The sequence below is a fragment of the Molossus molossus genome, unplaced genomic scaffold (assembly GCF_014108415.1).
Source record: "Molossus molossus isolate mMolMol1 unplaced genomic scaffold, mMolMol1.p scaffold_m16_p_18, whole genome shotgun sequence".
NCBI classification, from domain to species: domain Eukaryota; kingdom Metazoa; phylum Chordata; class Mammalia; order Chiroptera; family Molossidae; genus Molossus; species Molossus molossus.
In genome coordinates, this window is record NW_023425353.1 from 32,889,235 (window position 1) to 32,909,046 (window position 19,812).

The 19,812-nt window shown below is 45.1% G+C and overlaps 1 protein-coding gene across 1 annotated transcript; it reads right to left on the reverse strand.

Moving 5' to 3' along the window:
- Positions 1-1,445: 1,445 nt before the first annotated feature.
- SOX14 (SRY-box transcription factor 14) lies at positions 1,446-2,673 on the reverse strand. Its single transcript, XM_036267480.1, has one exon. The coding sequence runs from the start codon at positions 2,206-2,208 to the stop codon at positions 1,486-1,488; it is 723 nt and encodes a 240-aa protein (XP_036123373.1). The 5' UTR covers positions 2,209-2,673; the 3' UTR covers positions 1,446-1,485.
- Between the last annotated feature and the right edge of the window lie 17,139 nt (positions 2,674-19,812).

The window sequence follows — 19,812 nt, forward strand, 5'->3', positions numbered from 1 at the left end:
CTTTTCCTTATTTGTTAAACTTCGAGGGATACGAGTTACGATTTTTATGATTTTGAGCGTGTCACTAAGGCCTTCCTTTTCCCCTTTGCCCCCGCAGGGTCTTAGCAAAAAGTCTCCTACTGCGTTTCTTAGAGTTTTAATTTTTAACTTAGGAACCAGTATTGAGTCCCAAATCCCCACAAGAGCCAGCAGCAGCATTTTCAAACACCTTTCAAAAAAATCGTTTCCACCGGTCTTCCCCTAATCATTGAACTTAAACACCCACCGCATGACGCGATGCTCCTGCGCAACTGGTTTCCCGGTAGAGTCGCGCTTCTCTCCATTCCTTTGGAGTTGGGTTTAAAAAAGGAAAATGCACCCAGATTTCAGAGGTCTGGGTTGGCCTTTGTCTTAGCTCATTCGCTCCCTGAAGTGGTTTGACCACTTTGTGAAGAACACAGGGAAGGAGTGAGGTCCCAGGGACCAATACCTTTGTCCAGCCTCTAAAGGCAAAAAGCGGATCCAGAGGATATGATCCGGGCAAATTACAGACTCTAGCTCCCTTTGCACCTGGCCTGAAGGCTACCACGATTGGCCAATGCAGGCCAGCCGCCAGCTGCCACTGCTAAAGTTGTTCTGTGCGCTCTCAGCCTCCCAGTGACCCAACTCCCAGCCCAGACCTTGCCTCCTGACTTCAGAGTTTATGCACATCAAAGGTTACTTTTTGCAATGACAGATTGTCTTTATTCAAAACGTCTTTGTTCAACAAATGAACAGAATAAAGAGATGAAATCCTTCTAGGTACATTTCCAAGACATCGTCAAAACATTTACGATCGTTTAGGATGTTTTTATTTTTTTTTAAATTTTGTTCACTTTCTACTTCCTGACTTCATAACCCGACATTCTGTCTAAAAGTAAACTTAGGTCTCTAGGAGCACTGCTTTATACAAAGTAAATAACCATGTGGGTCCTTTGTATTACCTTTAAAGAAGCAAACACTATCATAGCATGATTTTAAATTGAAATGTTTTCCTTCTGTAGTTTTAAACTTTTAAGCCTTTTCCCACACATGAAGAGCAAATGGCACCTAGTTGTGTCTGATGGCAAAACACAGAGCTAACTCTTTTCTTCAGGGTGCAAAAGAAAAAAAAAATGCGTATTCTAGATATAATACTGGGATCTGAGAGTTCTGGAGTCCAAAGCCCATCAGAGGAAAGAGAAGAGGACATAAATAAAGCAAACTGCCTCCTTTTTTGTCCAAAGGGGGTACAGATGGAGATTTGATTTGGGACAGTTGGGGAGGGGCAACTGTATATCGGTCATAGTGTTCGAAAGTTTCTGGCACCTGTCTGCGTCTTGGGTCGGGTAGGACGCCCCTATCTGGGGTAGGGTAGCGGCCGCTGGCAGGGCTGGCCCCGAGGCATCTCCAGGCCCGGGCTAGGCGCAGAGGACAGGGTGCAAACCCCGATTCCAGGCCACCCTCCAGGTCTGGCCGGGTTGGGGGTTACATGGCTGTGGCGTGGGCTGACGAATAAGGGTCTATGCCAGTCTTGGTCATGCCCGGGAAGAGGATGTAGGCGACAGGGGGCTGCAGGGTGGAGGCAGACCAGGCGGTACAGTTACAGGGCACCACGTAGCCCGGGTTGGTGGGGGACGGGTGCGTGTGCGTGTGCTGGCTGGGGCAGCTGAGGCTGCCGAAGGCGCCGTTCTGGTAGCCCAGGGTGGAGGCGTAGGGCAGCGCGCCGGTGGCCAAGGTGTGGGGCACTTCACCCATCTTCTGGATGGCGCTCGAGCTAAACTGCGCGGGGTCCAGCAGGGAGTAGGGCGCCGAGGCAGGCGGCAAGAAGGCCCGGGCTTTCTCGGGCGCGCTCAGGAGGCCGTCGGAGGCCCCCACTGGCAGGCCGGCTGCCTTGAGCGGGTCCGTGTCGCCCAGGTAGGGCAGGGGGAAGACATACCTGTCCTTCTTGAGTAGGTTCTTGGGCTTGCGACGTGGCCGGTACTTGTAGTCGGGATGCTCCTTCATGTGCTGGGCGCGTAGCCTCTTGGCTTCGTCGATGTACGGCCGCTTCTCTGCTTCGGACAGAAGCTTCCATTCGGCGCCTAGGCGTTTGCTGATCTCTGAGTTGTGCATCTTGGGGTTTTCCTGGGCCATTTTGCGCCGCTGGCCTCGGGACCATACCATGAAGGCATTCATGGGTCGTTTGATGTGGTCTGATGGTTTAGACATGATCCCGGAGGCTAGGCAGGTGGGGGTGGGGAGTGCAGGGGTTCTGCCAGCGAGCTGGGCGAGGTTGTCTGTCTGCCTGTCTGTCGGTCCTGGGCCGGGACTCTGCGCTCCCCTCGCCTCCGCACCGCTGAGGGGATGCCAGAGAGAAGCGCTAACCCCGCAAAGTTCAGCTGATCATGCCAGTCTCCGCACTCAGGCAGGCCCCGAGGGGCAAGCGGGGGTAGGAAGGGCGGGGGAGGAGAGGGTGGCTGGCTGGGGTGCTGCCGACTCTAGCTGGGGCCCAAGTACCAGAGTCTCTGGGATTAAGTGGCCAGGTAATTTGTTGGAGAAGGCGGGAAGCTCCTTTCTCCCGTTCTCCACCTTCGCCTTCTCTGGTTCTCTTCTCTCCTGTGTCTAAGGCCGTGGCTCCCTCCCCCCTCCTGTGGCTTTCCCGGAGCTGCCTTGCCTAGCGCAGCACCTGGCTGAGAATGCAGGGAGGATGGTGAACGAGAGCCAAAAGCGGCGAAGTTCAAAGGCGAGGTGGGCCGGACCACACGCACTCTGACATAAGCGCGGGGCGGTGACTCCCCAACCTGGGCTCCAATCAGCAGCGGAGAAGGCGAGGGGGCGCACCTGCCAGCGCGCCAGCGGAGGCCGGAGGGAGCGCGACTGGTGGGGGCGGGGAGAGGTGCGAGGGAGAGACTGAGGTGGGGAGGAGAAGACAGGGACCAGCTCAGGACTGGGGACTTGGATTCCACATTGTTTCTGGCACTGTCAACAAATAAAACTCTTCGTATCTGTTTCCTTTCCGGTGTGCAAAGGAGAATTAAGGCTTCGAATACAAAGACCCGGGGAGGGACAGCAAAGGGATTCAGCCGAGAGCGCAGGTTGATAAATAGGACAGCCTCGTCACGAAATGCAAGGACAGCACTTTACCCCCCTTGTCAAAGATCCTTGGAAGAGAAAAAGAATATATCAAACTCGGGTTAAAAGCGATATAAACTTTTCGCGCCTTATCCTCGGCAGTCCTTGGGCTGTGTTTTCACGGGATGCCCCTGCGGGCCGCCTCCACCCCTGCCCCGGGATGCGGCGGTGCGTTCCCAGACCTTGCCGGAAGGCCTCCAGTCCCGCAGTGCAGAGGTTACAAACCCTGGGTGGTGAGCCTTGTGGAGCAACACGATCTGCTCTTCACTTTCTGGGAGGGGGCAGGAATGGGATTTCCATTACGATTCCTATTTATGTTATTATTATTTAGTGTTTATTTAAATCTTTAACTTGCTCTCCACACCTGCCCGCACCGGAAAGGCAGCATGGAAGCCGGCAGGCGCCCAGCGCAGTGTGGGGCTTTCCCGTTGCCCCTTCTGCAGCGTCCCTGAAGCGGAGTCTCTAGGTTTGTCCCTGGGTGCCTCTGCCCAAGAAGCGAGAATGTGAGACTCGTTTCTTGCGTCAGATGAGCATTTTCGGGTAAAGAGGACGAAATAACCCGCAGAGCAGACCTGCGCGCCTGTTTCCTTTGAATAATTGCCTGCCCAACGTGAAATGCCCTTGGGGGAAATATTTATTAAATGGAAACCATTGTCCCAGGCCCAGCAGGACCTGCGTGTGTTCCAGGCTTATTGGCTTTTACACTAGCCTCTCTCGGGAGGACCAACCAGAACGTGCACCGCTCCGCAGGCTTGGAGGGGTCGGGGGTGGGGGAGAACCAGGCAGAGAAAGAAGAGGAAGGGAGAGAGGGTCTTTCTTTAATATGTAGCGCATCAAGTTGGAGGCGAAGACTTTGCTCTTCTTTCCATGGTCAGAAAGATGCGTGGTATTTCTCATCTCAGTGTGCTCTTCAGAGAGGTGGACACTATGCCCATTTTACAGATTAGGAAACTGAGGTTAAAAATCGAAGTGATTTGCAGAAAGTGACTCCAGTGGGAAGTGGTGACACCGGGTGTGCAGGATTTGAAAACCCTAATTTTTTCCTACCCTACACGGTGTCACTTTGGATTTGCTGGTGCTGCAGTCAAACGCGGGACTCTCAGCGAGACCATTGGAGCCATGAAATCAGCCACACAGATAAACCGCACTGGAAGGATAATTGTCATGCCAGCTCTTGATTCACTTAGGCTCTGGTCAGACCCTGGCCACCTTGACTGCACACCTGGGCATGGGCTCCTGAATAGGTGCACGGTCTTTACCTTGCTCTCAGCCCCAGCCCTAACCTCCATCCTGATCTATATCCTTGTTTTTTTCTGCAGGTTTGATTTAGATGCACTTTTCAGCCCAGTCCCGGGAGGGTTTCCAGGAATCACAGACACCCCTTACTGAGGTTGAACTAGTTTGCAGACTGAGCCCTGCTTTCAGAGCTTGGAGATCTCCTTGGTTTGGGGAAGGAATGACCTATCTGCAGAGAGGTCCAGCATCTGGCGAGGATCCACTAAACTCTCACACCAGAACCTTCTGGGGACACTAAGCCCACACACAGAGGTTTGGGTTAATGCAAACCAACCTCTTGGAACTGCTCAAGGAGGGGATCTGGCACAGAGTCATAGACCCTTTGTCTCTTCTCAGCTTCCAGGCCAACTCATTCTGATTGCTCTGAGGCAGCTCGAGCAGGTGTGCGCTCCTTCAGTCCCCCAGTTCTTCCTCTTCCTATTGCGGGGGCTTCACTCCAAACATCTCATGCTCAGCCCTAGTTCTCAATCCAAGCTCTGGAGTAGATTAGTATCAAGGGCTTGAAATGGTGCGGTGGCAGTTTTTGAACGGGCACTGCCTGAACTCCTAGGGTTCTGGAGCCCCAGGGTGCCTGGGTCAGATCCCCCTGCACTTCTTGGCTTTGAGACTTGAATTTAGCTGCTAGGCGTTTCCTAGGCGAACATCGCAGCCACATACACCCCTTACACAGTGCTGATTGGCCACGGGTTTATTCAGGACTCCTTAGAGTTGGGCCCCACACAGGGGTTCTCTTGATCCCTGGGTCTGACCTGGTGCTGTCTCCAGCCCAGGCCTCTATCTTCTTTTGCGTTGCGGTCCCTCTGAGCTCTGCCTCCGCAACAAGCTTAGGCATTGAGGCGGGCATCCCGGAGAGGAGACCCCTGGGGAGAAGCAGCAGTTTTGGTCAAGGCTGGAACAAGCCTTAGGACAGAAGTCGCCTACGTGCGTCTCCTACTAAATCAACAGCCCGAAGTGCGGGCTTTTGGACACCAGGCCACCCTCCAGGGCTGGGAGGTCCCTGGGATACGGCCTTTCCAATGCTGCACTTGTCTGGAGAATTCGTGGACAGCGTCAGCACCCGCGTCTTTACGTGCTCAGTGTCAAGGCACTCAGAGTGCTCGCCCAAGCCTAACGTCTGTACTGCTGAGCTACGGAGATTCTGAACCCACAGGGTTCCAATAGGAAGATGTTAAGAGGAGGTCACAACCTCGAAGGTCACGATCCTATCTACTTCTTGCCCCTGCTCGCTGTCCCAGGAGCCCCAGTAAGGTCCTTGATGCACGTTCCTCTTTTGGCTCGGGGCCTTTGTATGGAGCCTTCCCCTCTCCTCCTGCCCAACCTCAAGTCTCTTTAAAGACTTCACCTCCTCTGCGGAGCCTTCTTTGATTCCCAGGCTGGGCTAAGGCTCTTCTATGCTCTCACTCGCTCTCACACCCTCTCCTCCTCACGCCCCCTTCCCCAGACTCGAGTCGGAGCCATGTCGCAGGCGGTGCAGTCCACCAGACGTGGCGCTCCTCGAAGGCAATAGCGGCGTGCTATTAATCTGAGTGCCCAGTGTCAGCACAACTCCGAGGAGCGCAGAGAAGACGCTAGGTAGTTTCCTTCTGCTTAGGCTTAAACTTTCCAACAGGCCTTTCCCTGCCTTGTAGCTGTGGGGACAGAACCCCAGATGCAGCCTGGTAGAGCCAAGTGCGAAAGTGCCCGGCTCCCAGGCCAGACCCACCTCTTGGCATCAACACTCTGCCCGCCCTCCAGCCACCACCCGCTCCTCTATAGTGGACCGAAGGTCACTGCCCAGCGCGTAGAGGAAGGTACGCAGACCTTGGCTTTGGGAACATGGGGTGGGGGGAGGGGAACTTGACATGTGGGTCGCACCCAGTGGTGTATCAGAAGAGAGCAAGAGAGTTGCCTGCGTCTTGACCAGCCAAGGTGCTGGGCACTGGCGACGCCAGTCCTCCCAGCTCACTGTCGCCCCTCAGGGATTCCGGAAAGGACCTGAGCAAAGTTCCAGGTGGGGCTTCTGGGAGCCTCCGCGTGCAGCCCCGACTTCGGCTCTCTGCTGCCGAGTGTGAACGCGAGACACACTGATTGATGTTTAGCTGCGGAGCACTAATCCGGTCCACCTCTGAGCGTTTACAACCCAGAAGCCAACACAGAGTGATCAAATAACCTTGGATAATAATGCACTTTGGTTAAATCATAAACTTTAAATGTTCTTATTAGCGGAAGTATTTTAATATTTGACAATCTTGCTTTTTCCTTTTTTTAAAATTCAGAGCCCTCATATATTCCATCTCTCTAGAGTGCCAGAGAGGACCCAGGGCTGTGGTACTATTAAGGCGTTTCCTGGCCATTGCTCTAGGATCTTCCCTCCAGAACCCAGCCCAACCCACTAGGAGAGTTTTTGTGTAAGACTCCACGGGCCCTCCTACAGATCGCTCAGGAGAGCTGGCTTCCAGCATGAAACAATAGTAAATGGAAAAAAACTGGTCCCAGAACAGACGCCTGCAGAGCCTGCAACAGAGCGCATTTGCCTACACCAGGCTAGCAGACCTCCTGGCTGGGCTGAAGGACACTTCTGTCTCCACACCCCGATGGCAGCCCAGGTAAGGAGACTTTTTCATACTTCCAACAGCCTTAACTTGAGTAGCTGGAGTCTCTTTTGCAGCTGAGATCACGTGATCACCAAAGTGGTACAAGTTAATAGATGATTGCATAACATCTATACACAATCCCAGAGAATGGAGGGGATGAAGCAGCGGTAGGGCTATGAAATCTTTTTTATTCATCGGTTGAAACAGCTACTTATTGAGCACCTACAATGTGCCAGGCTGGGTGCTAGCATACAGCAGTGAACAAAACCGGCAAGGTCGTTCTCCCTTGGTGCTTACAGCCTAATGGGAGGACAGAAAAACAAAACAAAAACAAATAAACAAACAAAAAAGAAGAAACAAATCCTGTGGCGATTCCTGGCTCTACCACCAAGTAGTTCCATCACTTCAGGTACTTACTTAACTTGTCCTGTCTTGGTTTCCTTGTCTGTAATGGGTGAAATGGATCATTATCAGGACTAAATGAGTTGCTATGAGGAAAGCCCTTAGAACAGTGCCTGGCATGTGAAACTGCTCAATAAATGGTCAGGTTATATTATGTTATCATTAAATAAAGAAGGAGTCAATTTTTGATGGTGATAAGTGGTCAACAGTGAATCAGGTTGATGAGACAGTGTTGAGATAAGAAGGCTGTTTACTTTACATTGATGGTGGTCAGGAACCTGGACACAGCAAAGAGCCAGCCTTGTGGAGGAAGCCGGGTAAAACAGGAGAAGCAGGAAATGCCACCACTTGGAGAAGAGACTAACTGAGGGTATGGTACATGAAGGAGCTAGTGCCATTGAAACCTGGCCATGACCCCAGTGAGAGTATAAGGAAAAACCTGGGTGAGGTTGGCAAGGCTCAGATTATTTAGAGTCTTGTAGATTCCATCAGCATTTGTTTTATTCACACGTACCAGGAAGTCATTGGAATGAGACATACCAGAATTATTTAACAGCAATCCCAGCTACAATGCACAAAAAATTATTAGTTTTCAGACACTATACTTGTGGAGGTCTCTCACCTCCAATTATGGGCCAGAAACCTTATAAATGGACAGATTTTTATTGGCCCTGGGGTCAGCTGCTTGACCATACCTTTTAGCAGTTCTCAACTTGTGGGTCGCAACCCCTTTGGGGGTCACAAGGGTCGCCTAAGACATAACAGTAGCAAAATTACAGTTATGAAGTAGCAATGAAAATAATTTTATGGTGGGGGGTTACCACAACATGAGGACCTGTATTAAAGGGTCGTGGCATTAGGGCGGTTGAGAACCACTGCTTAGAGAATAATGCCACCCTACTGAATGCTTTGGGCTCCTATCTCCTTTACCTTCAGGAAGCTGAGGACTAAAAGAAGAGGTAGTCATTCATAGCTGTTCATGATCCTAAAGCCATAGCCACTGATACTACGGTAGATGTTAGCAGCCCCATGGGTCCCTGACTTACTCTTCCCACTTCCCACCAAGTGGAGTTCTCCTACTTCCCTGTGGAGGGCCCCAAGTCTCTAGGTTGGCCCTATCTGGAGAAACTGAATCTATATATAGTCATCTGGAATATCTTTACTTTAGAAATATAGGATCTGTATATGAGCAAATGATGTTTCTTAGTCTTAAAAATAAATCCCAGTGGTTATAAGAACAGGAAAGACATTTTGTATCTAAGAATAAAAGCCAGAAGAATACCAGCATTGTATGCCTCTGCCTTGGGTTTTATTGTGCTCAGGTTTTTCACATGCATTAGGGATCCCCCACCCCCATTCTTCGAATGTAAGAATCCTTGGTCAGCTTTTATCATAAATAATACTCTTTAAAGCTCTGTGTTTGCTAATGCAATTGGCCAACTTATTGGAGCATACATTCTCTTGCCAATTTTATCACAAATTATACATTGCAGAGGATAAGACCAAATTCTGGCAACAAGCCCCAATCAAGGATCAGAATAACACTTCCTCTTTTTGTGGCATCTACCTTTGCCCACAACCTAAATAACAGGAAATATTAGGGCACCCAACAGTTGTAAACGATACCACATTAAATGCTTATTTTCATGTACCCAGTGTTTCTTTAAAGCATTATTTTTACATGTTCTGAAGCTCAACAACCCTTAACATTTTATTTAATAAGAAAGTTGTTGAAATATTTGTTAAGTGAATTGATGGATAAGTAGAAAGAGCTCTAAAAATAAAATTCAAGACGTAGGGCTTCTAATTATCCTGAGTCCTTGGGCAAATTACTTGACTTATCTTGGCCCCCAGTGTAACAATTGATCTTGAAACTTAGTGACTTAAAATAATAAACTTTTATTATCTCATATGGTTTCTGAGGGTCAAGAATCCAGGAGTGCATAGCTGGTTGGTTGTGACCCAGGCTCTCTTATGAGAGGGCACTCAAGATGTTGTTGGAGCTGCAGTCATCTGAAGGCTTGATTGAGATGGAGCATCTGCTTTCAGATTTATGTAGCATTTGGCAAGAGGCCTCTAGTTTCTCACCACATGGGCCTTTCCACAAGGACAGCTCACAATATAGTAGTTTGATTCCCCCTGTGCAAATGATCTGAGAGGGACTGAGACAGAAGCCTGGTATAGTGTGGGAGGAGACTAAACAAGAGTGTGAATAACCAGGAGGAGGGATCTTAGGGGGCTGTGCTGAGGGCTTTCTACCATAGGCTCCAACTGGTTAACAGAGGAGAAGAGCTTTGTAGGCAGCAAAATACCATCAGCCTAAGTTGCTGTCATTGATGCCATTTCTTCTAGACACAATCACAGCTAGCTAGCTGTTGGCAGAATTGTGCAGAGAACTTCATTTTGTCCTACATTCTACCACTTCCCCCTGTTAGCACATTTAGCCCTACTGGGTCTGGCTCTTTCCCTTCCCCAAATTTCTTTAACACCATTGTGTCCCTTAAAATTCTCATCCCCAAACTATGTCCTATTAAATTCTCTCAGTTGAATCTCAGCTAAGGAACCCGCTAATTATTAGCATGTCAAAGAAGGCTTGGGAAGCTGGGTTTTGAAAAGGACTGCTAAAGACCCCCAGGTCAGTGTGACCAGGATAGGAAATTATAGGCAGTGTTGCCAATACTCTGGGGCAGGGAGTTCCTGGCAGCAACTCTGGAATGACATCACTTCACTCTCATCTGCTTTTTAGCTAACCCTGATATCTACAGTTATAAGAAATGTAATAATAGGGGAAAGGACAGTCTCTTCAATAAATTGTCCTGGGATGCCCTGGCCAGTTTGGCTGAGCAGTTGGAGCATCAGCCTGCGGATTAGATAGTCCCGGGTTCAGTTCCCACTAGGGGCACATACAAAAAAGAAAAAAAAAATTGTCCTGGGGAAACTGAACAACCACATGGAAAAGAATGAAACTCAACCACTGTCTTGCATCATAAACAAAAAATAACTCAAATGGATTAAAGACTTTAATGTAAGATCTGAAACAATAAATCTCACAGAAGAAAACATAGGGAGTAAGCTCCTTTACATAGGTCTTGGTGATTATTTTTTAAAACCTGACACCAAGCCCTGGACGGTTGGCTTAGCGGTTGGAGCGTTGGCCTACGGGCTGGAGAGTCCTAGGTTTGGTTCCCACTAGGGGCACATACTAAATAAATAAATAAATAAATAAATAAAACCTGACACCAAAACCAAAAGCAACAACAAAAAAATAAATAAGTGGGACAACATTATACTAAACAGCTCTGCACAGCAAAAGAAACCATCAACAAAATGAAAACTCACTGAATGGGAGAAAATATTTGCTAATCATATATACTTGATAAGGGGCTAATATCCAAAATATTTAAAGAACTCACATAACACAATAACAAAAAACAAACAATCTGATTAAAAAACGGGAAGAAGATCTGAATGGACATTTTTCCTAAGAAGACATACAGAAAGCCAACAGATACATGAAAAGATGCTCAACATCATTAATTATCAGAGAAATGCAAATGAAAACCACAGTGAGATATCATCTCACACCTTTTCTCTACTTCCTTACCAACACTTATTTCTTATCAAAGATGATCTTGATAAGGATGCGGAGAAAAGGGCAGCCTTGTGTACTGTTCGTGGGAATGTAAATTGATGCAGACACTATGAAAAATAATTCAAAAAAATTCAAAAGAGAACTACGATATGACCCAGAAATTCTACTTGGGTATTTATTCCAAGAAAATGAAAACACTAACTTGAAATAATATATGTGTATACCTCATGTTCGTTGCAGTATTGTTTACAATAGCCAAGTTATGGACACAATGTAAGTGTACATAGATGGATGAATGGATGAAGAAATTATGGTGTGTGTGTATGTGTGTGTGTGTGTAAAGTGGAATAAAGAATAAAATCTTGCCATTTGTGACAACATGGATGGACCTTGAACTAACTCAGGCAGAGAAAGACAAATATCATATAATCTCTCTTATATGTGGAAGCTAAAATCCAAAACAAATAAAAACAAAAGCCAAACTCAGACAACAGATTGGTGGGCAAAAGGTAAAAAGAAAGACAAACAAAACCCTCCCAGTTAAACAAACAGGTGAAATAATAATAAAAAACAAACAGGGAAAGTATCTGTAAGTAAAACATTTATTAGCAATCAATTAATGAGGAGCCAGTGCATTGACTTAGAATATGCTGAGCAATATGACCTTTTGCTTTTTTGTTATTTAATTTTTTTAAATTGAAATGATACAGTCATACATTTTACTTACTTATTTTTTCGTGATCTGAGGATATTTTTTCATTGCTTTTCAGATAGAGTAGAAGGAGAGAGAGACATCAGTGTGAAAGAGACACCTTGACTGGTTGCCCCCCAACTCCACCTGGGGCTAGGGATCAAACCTGCAACCCAGGTACATGCCCTTGACCAGGATTCAAACCCATGTCCCTTTGGTTCACTGGCCAATGCTCTAACCGTTGAGCCAAACCAGCTAGAGCCATTCATACATTTTAAAACGTTAGAGAGTACCAAGGCCTGGTAAGTCTCTTGCCCCAGGACACTCCTGCTTTTCAGTATCCCCCAAAGAGCTTCTCTCCAGAGATAATCAGTTTTCATTCTTTCAAAATCTCTTCACATCTTCATATTTCTAAAGAATGTGCAGACTGTTATTTAGTGGTTCAATAGGTGAGGAGTTAGTTCTCTGACCCTGCCCTTGCCTCCCCTGCTTCCCCTCTTCCAGCCTCCCAATGTAGTTCTGTTATAGTTTTTCTTGTTAAATTAGCAGCATTTACATTATTATGCCTATGCAAATACTCTCAGTTGATCATTGCAGTGCATTATGACTGTTTCCATTTCTTACTTCCTACTAATTGTTCTATTTCCCACTTACTTGGTTTGCTTTGTAACTGTCACTGATTCTCCCCAATCTTCCCGTAGCCTCTCCTAATTTCCCGCAAGGTCAGGTAGTCTACACTTCTCCTCTCTTTCTTGGAGACATCCTTTCTGGATGTTACCTATTTCTAGGTTGACTTTCCTATTTTCCATTTCTCATATCTCCCCTTTTTATGTTCACTCCATGTTTTGTTGGAGTGTAATTTTCAGGATTTTTATCAGGATGAAGAGATGGCATAACAATGGCAATCGTCAACAAGAGCCTCATGAAATCCCGCTGCTCCAGTATGGAATTTTACTACTCTGCCTGGTGCCTGGGGTCTTCCTTCATCTCCATCCAGAACATTCCTTTCACTTCTGTGCTGGAGCTTCTTTTTTGTGTGTCTTGTCTCCCCCCTCAGATTTCCTCTTTCATGCTTTTGAGTTGTAGGAATGGCTTGTCCTTGCTTTTGTTCCTCTCTTTGGCTCTGGCCCCCTACCTCTAACTTTTGGAGCTCCTGTCTGTCTTACCTCTTGTCATTCTTTCTCCCCTGTGTCCAGGGGCCAGTGCCCTGACGCTGCCCTATGGCAGTCCTGTCCTCTTTGAAATAGCACATGCCACTGTGCTCTTATTAGAACTCTCCCTAAAACATACAAGGGAACAGTTATATCTGGGACAGCCCTGACCCAGGGTTCTGGAAGAGCTGACATATCTTTTTCGTTTTCTTTTCTTTTTTTTTCTATTTTAGTGCTTTATTTATTTATTTTATTTATTAATTTGTTTTTGTTACAGATGTTTCTAATTTTTCCCACATTGACACCCTCCTCCCCTTCCCCTCAACCCCATCCCCAGCATTGTTGTCTATGTTCATTGGTCATACACACATGCATGTAAGTTCTGTGGTTTATCTCTTCCCCCCTCCTCTGAGGCTTGTCAGTCTGTACCCCACCTCTATGTCTCTGGGTCAATTTTGTTCAGCAGTTTGTTTAGTTCATTATGCTCCACAAATAAATGATATCATGTGATATTTGTCTTTCTCTGCTTGACTTGTTTCACTTAGCATAATGCTCTCCAGGTCCTTCCATGCCATCTTGAAGGATAAGAGATCATTCTTTCTTGCAGCTGCATAGTATTCCATTGTGTACATGTACCACAGATTTTTAATCCACTCATCTACTGATGGACACTTGGGTTGTTTCCAGATCTTAGCTATTGTAAATAGTGCTGCTATGAACATAGGGGTACATAAATTTTTTCTGATTGGTGTTTCAGGTTTCTTAGGGTATATTCCTACAAGTGGGATCACTGGGACAAACGGCAGTTCAATTTTTAACTTTTTGAGGTAACACCATAGCATTTTCCACAGTGGCTACACCAGTCTGCATTCCCACCAGCAGTTACCAGAGTCCCCTTTTCTCCACACCCTCGCCAACACTTGTTGTTTGATGATTTGTTGATGGCAGCCATTCTGACAGGTGTGAGGTGATACCTCATTGTTGTTTTAATTTGCATCTCTCTGATGATTAGTGATGTCGAGCATTTCTTCATATGTCTCTTAGCCATTTGTATGTCCTGTTTGGAGAGGTGTCTCTTTAGGTCCTCTGCCCATTTTTTAATTGGGTTCTTTGTCTTCCTTTTGTTGAGTTGTATGAGCACTCTGTATATTTTGGAAATTAACCCCTTATCTGATGCATCATTGGCGATTATGGTCTCCCATATAGTGGGATCCCATTCCCTTTTGATGGTTGTTTCTTTTGCTGTGCAGAAGCTTTTGAGTTTGATGTAGTCCCATGTGTTCATTTTTTCTTTGTTTCTGTTGCCTTAGGTATTGTATCAGTGAAAATTCTGCTGCATATGATGGCTGAGATTTTGTTGCCTACATTTTCTTCTAGAATTTTTATGGATTCACGAGTTACCTTTAAATCTTTTATCCATTTTGAGTTTATTCTCATGTATGGTGTAAACTGGTGTTCTAGCTTCATTGTTTTGCAAGTAGCTGTCCAATTTTCCCAACACCATTTATTGAAGAGACTGTCTTGACTCCACTGTATGCTCTTGCCACCTTTGTCAAATATTAATTCAGCATATTGTCTTGAGTCAATTTCTGGGTTCTCTATTCTGTTCCATTGATCTATCTGCCTGTTCTTGTGCCAGTACCAGGCTGTTTTGATTACAGTGGCTTTGTAGTATAACCTGAGATCTGGTAATGTGATTCCTCCTACTTTGTTCTTCTTTTTCAAGATTTCTGTGGCTATTCAGGGTCTTTTTTGGCTCCATATAAACTTTTGGAGTGTTTGTTCTAGTTCTTTGAAGTATGTCATTGGTATTTTGATGGGGATTGCATTTGGGTAGTAGGAACATTTTAATGATGTTGATTCTTCCAATCCATGAACAAGGTATGTGCTTCCACTTCTTTATATCTTTCTTTATTTCTTTTTTCAATGACCTGTAGTTTTCCATGAAGAGGTCCTTTACTTCTTTGGTTAAGTTTATTCCTAGGTATCTTAATTTTTTTGCTGTGATGGTAAATGGGATTGTTTTTTTAGTTTCTCTTTCTGTGATTTCATCATTGGTGTATAAGAATGCCGTTGATTTCTTGACATTAATTTTGTATCCTGCTACTTTGCCAAATTCATTTATTAAGTCCAGTAAATTTTTGATGGAGTCTTTGGGGTTTTCTACATATAGTATCATGTCATCTGCGGATAATGACAGTTTCACTTCCTCCTTTCCAATTTGGATCTCTTTTATTTTTTCTTTCTTTCTAATTGCTGTGGCTAAGACTTCCAGTACTATGTTAAATAAGAGTGGTGAAAATGGGCATCCCTGTCTTTTTCCCATTCTTAAGGGGAATACTTTTAGTTTTTGCCCATTGAGTATGATGTTGGGTATAGGTTTTTCATATATGGCCTTTATTATGTTGAGTTATGATCCCTCTTTTCCCACATTGCTGAGCGTTTTTATCAAAAATGGGTGCTGGATTTTGTCGAATGCTTTTTCAGCATCTATTGATATGATCACATTTATTGATTTGCAAATATTGTATCATCCTTGCATGCCTGGGATGAAACCCACTTGGTTATGATGAATAATTTTTTAGATGTATTGCTGAATATGATTTGCTGACATCTCTTTTTCTTATGTGAGTTAGTGGCAAGAGGGAAAGTTTGGTCATGATCTAAAGCTGGTAGAGCCTCCTCGGACTATGTGTTGAGGGCCCAACAATACTTGATGAAGGAGTTGGGCAGAGGAGGAGCTCTGTTCTTCCAGGTCATTGTCCACAGGAATGTCAGTTAGATCAGTGAGGCAAGACAGACTCAGAATGTAATTTGAGAGCAGAAAACTGTAGCAGGTAGCAGCCAACAGTTACTGAATTTTTCTTTTCTCATCCCATGTACCGGGTGCTATGCAAAAACTTTTTACATGTATTATTTTATTTAATACTCAATAAGCCTAGGTGGAGAAATATATTGTTATCCCCATTTTGAAGATAAGGAAACTGAGGACCTCCCAAAATTTAGATAAAACTGCCTCAAGTCGCCCTAGCTTGTTTTCTCAGTGGTTAGAGCACTGGCCTGTGGACTGGAGAGTCCCGGGTTCAGTTCCCACTAAGGGCACGTGCCTCAGTTGCAGTTTGTCCCCAGCCCCAGTTGGGGTCATGTGGGTGGCAACCACCTGATGTGACTCTCTTACATCGATGTTTTTCTCTCTCTCTTCCTCCCTCTCTCTCATGCTCTATCTGAAAGATAAGTGCAAAAATGTCCTTGGGTGAAGATAACAAACAAACAAACAAACAAACAAAAACTGCCCAAGTCAAAGAGCTAGTAAGTGCTAGATCTAGGATTTGAACTTAGCTGTTGTCTGACTCAATTGCCCTTATTTTGCTATCCCAACTCCCCTTAGTGTGACCCAGTGTGAACTTGTATGGAACCTAAGCCTGGTACAAAGCAGAGGAGGACAGCACAGATCTTTGAGGGTACGATCTTAAAAGAAGGCTCCTTGAGCAGGGGCCTTGACCCTCCTCCTTCATGAAAGAATGGGAAGGTTTATATAAACTAAGAGGAGAAAAGAAGACACTTCAGGTTGGGAGTTGTGTACATTGGGGCAGGTAGAGAGATGGGATGAAGGACTCATTGTGACCTGGGAAAAGGTGAAAGGTAAGATGAACCAGATATCAATAGCATTCAATGCCAAAATGAAGGGCTGGCAATGTATTAGATGGACAACCAAACCAGTATGTTTTGGAGGTAAGGAGTGAGTGATTAAAAATGGAACTTCATGAAGTTCAGAATGAGTGTTATATAGATGAATGGAAAAAGGAAGCATTTGGAAGTTACCCTGTACTTATTTACTGTCCCTATTTATTCTGAGTAAGCATTTGCAATGTCTCTGCTAATGCAACATTTTTTTCCCCCAATAAATTCCCCTAAATTCTTACTTATATCAGAAAGCAGAATGTCCAGTTTGCTGATGAGGACTTATTTTGGTCTGTTATTATGGTTTTAACCAAATATATCTTGCAGCAATTCTTTGCTAAAAATATTTTTAGGTTTTTACTTACTATGCTAGAGTGGATTGATCCCCTTATCAACCTATGTTCAACAGCTACATTCAGTAGGATAATTTTAGCAATGATTAGTTTTGACTATGAATCAGGACAGTCCATTTATAATCCTTGACTTACCATTTAAAAGATAATCTCAATCCTTGTATTTCACAGTGCTTATTACATACAGAGATTCTTTGTTTATTAATCTCCACAATAGATACAGATTATGAGAGAAAGAAGCCAGCTTGGAATGATGTGGCAAGGGTCACTCATGTGCGTGCACGTTATGGGGCTAAGATTGGTACCTAGGTCTGTCTGATCCTATTCTACCAGACTGCCTCACTAAAATACTTGTTTAAAGATGTCCAAATGTAATGCATGTTTATTGGACATGTAAAGATGGTCTTGAGCTGAGTAAGTAGGTTTTACCTTGAAGTTCTTTCATGGTTCTGGCTGGTGGCAGACACCCCTCCTCATTTGTGATCCATCCTACTGTGATTCTCTGACTTGTGATAGGCAATGTGGAGGGTCCAGCTAATGTTCATTTCCCATATTCTCTCTTGTTCATCAGATCTTGATTTTTAAAAATATCCAGTATTTTTACTGAATTATCCATGGATTCCTTAATTAAACCTATAATAGGCTCTCCATCTGCTTGCCAGTGAGTGATTGATTTAACAGTGCACATGTAACCCAGTTTGGCCAATGAACAAAGTCTGCACTGGTGTGGGGTCCTGGGAGAAGTTTTCCTCACTCTTCAAAAGAATTGTGCAGGAGGAAATGATCCCAAGTTTTCCTGTTTGGGGATGTTGTTGTCTGCATGTCACCACTTCACCATTGGAAATAGGGTGGCCTTCTTGGGACTTTGAAGAGATGGCTGAAGAGAAAATGTCAAGAAGATGGAATATGGTAAAAGGGGTGGAGTCCCTCAATGACTTTGTCGAGTTGCTGAATAACCAACTTTGAGACCCAACTTTGAAACTTCTTGATATCTGAGATAATTCATTTTTCTTATTGGGCAAGTCCTTTCTGGCTGGGTTTTATGTTGGTGCAGTCAAAAGCTCCCTATGTGATTGCAAAGCCTCCCTTCTTCACCATCTCAGGTTTTGTCTAGAATTGGACTTAGCTGAATTTACACAACCATGGCTCAGCTTTTACACATAGAGTTTGAAGCTCTTTTGGTATGCACATCTGAATCTCCTTTTTATGGATTTTCTGTTCAGTTATACTCTATTTTCACATACTTTAATGTAGTAAAATTGTGATTATTTTTACTGACCAGTTTATTTGGGTTGGCATCTGCTCGCTGTATAAATAACCACTCAGTTTTGCAATCCAGGAGGAATAGAAATAAGCTGGGCTGAGTTTCTCCCTGTAACGATCTTAGAACAGTAGATACTTTCTACTTTACAGCTGCTAGGAAACATGGTGTGGTCCCAGCTTGACTGAGATTCTGGAGACCTCCCTCCACATACATTGTAGCTTCTCAGGTTCTATCCTGAGTCTTATGATTGTGCTGATTTTGCCAGTCCTATTGCAGTTGCATGACTGCTTAGGAGTCCCTCTATTCATGTATTGTCTGACTGCACTCCCTTTAGTGAGACTGCACTAAAGATTCATCAGACTCTAGCCATTTCCCTTGTGAGGTCTCTCTTATCATCTTTCCATATTCAAACTTGGCTGTTTCTTTCCCATCTTTCCTTTCCTCCCAGTCTCAGAAAAAGAGGTGCCCTTCCTTTTCTCCAAAGTTCCCATTACCACTGCATCGTTCCTCTATCTTCTTCCTGCTCTAGGGCCTGGGCCCTTCATATTAACAGGTTTCTGCAGAAATATTATCCTTTTTTGCCTAAAGATGGACTCTAGTTTCTCTTCTCCTGGGACAAAAGACAAGCCGACCGTGCTGCTCCCTCAATGTGCCATCCTGTGGTCCCTCTTCCTTCCACAAAATCTTTCTTGCTTTTGCATTCCAGGAGAAATAGGGGCGAGCCATGCTGAGTTTCTCCCTGTAATGATCTTGGAATAGTAGGTACTGCTCCAGATTGCTAGAGTGGAGAGTTCATGCCTTTGGTTCCATGTCTTTCCTGCACCTCTGGTCCTTAATACCCTCCTTTCTGTTCCCTGATTCCACAAATGACCAGAAGTGCAGAGCAAAGGCAGCCAGGCTCTCCTAATTACAAATGCACTATCTTTGCTGAGCCCTGCTTTCCCTTGACCATTTGTAGCAGTTGGCGATACAGTCCAGCCTCTAAACTTTTCTGTCCAAAAGGTTCTAACTTCAGTCCTTTGCCTCCTCTCTTCACTTTCTCTCTGAGAGAACCCCGTCATGTATTGGAAACACATCAGCTGAGTTCAGATGAGCTTCTCACCAAGAACATTCTGGTTAATCTTATACCCAGGATGCTTCAAGGTCTTGTATCTAATAGCACAACAGATGTCTACTCAATGGACTCAGACCTTTCTTCTGCTCTGACCTCTTTACCAAATTCTAGTCCTGCTTCTGATTCCTCTCTCCAAAACAGAAGGCATCTATTTTCCCTTCCATGCTAACTCCCCACTCTTCTTCCTGGTTTATTTCTGCCTGCATGGCATTATTCATTGGGACAGGGAAAGTTGGGGTTCTCACGAACTCTTCTTTTTCCTTTTTCTCTCACGTGCTGCCAACCACAATCCCTTGTCTAATCCTTCTTCTTAACACCTGCCCATTCATTCCTCCTTTTCTTTTCCCATCTTTAGCTTCCTTTTCTTCCAACAAGTGCACACAATAACCACCTTTCTATTTTAAAACCTTGTTTTTTTCCTGTACCAAGATGCCGTAGATAACATGGATGAGGTATCCGCTGCTTTCCTGGGTCATAGGGGAAAATCCAATTGGTTTATCTCAGACCCTCTTTGACTAGAGAGAACCTTTCCCTTCTGTCCATCTGCCACCCCAAGGGGTTGGGGCAGTTAAATGGCTGATTTT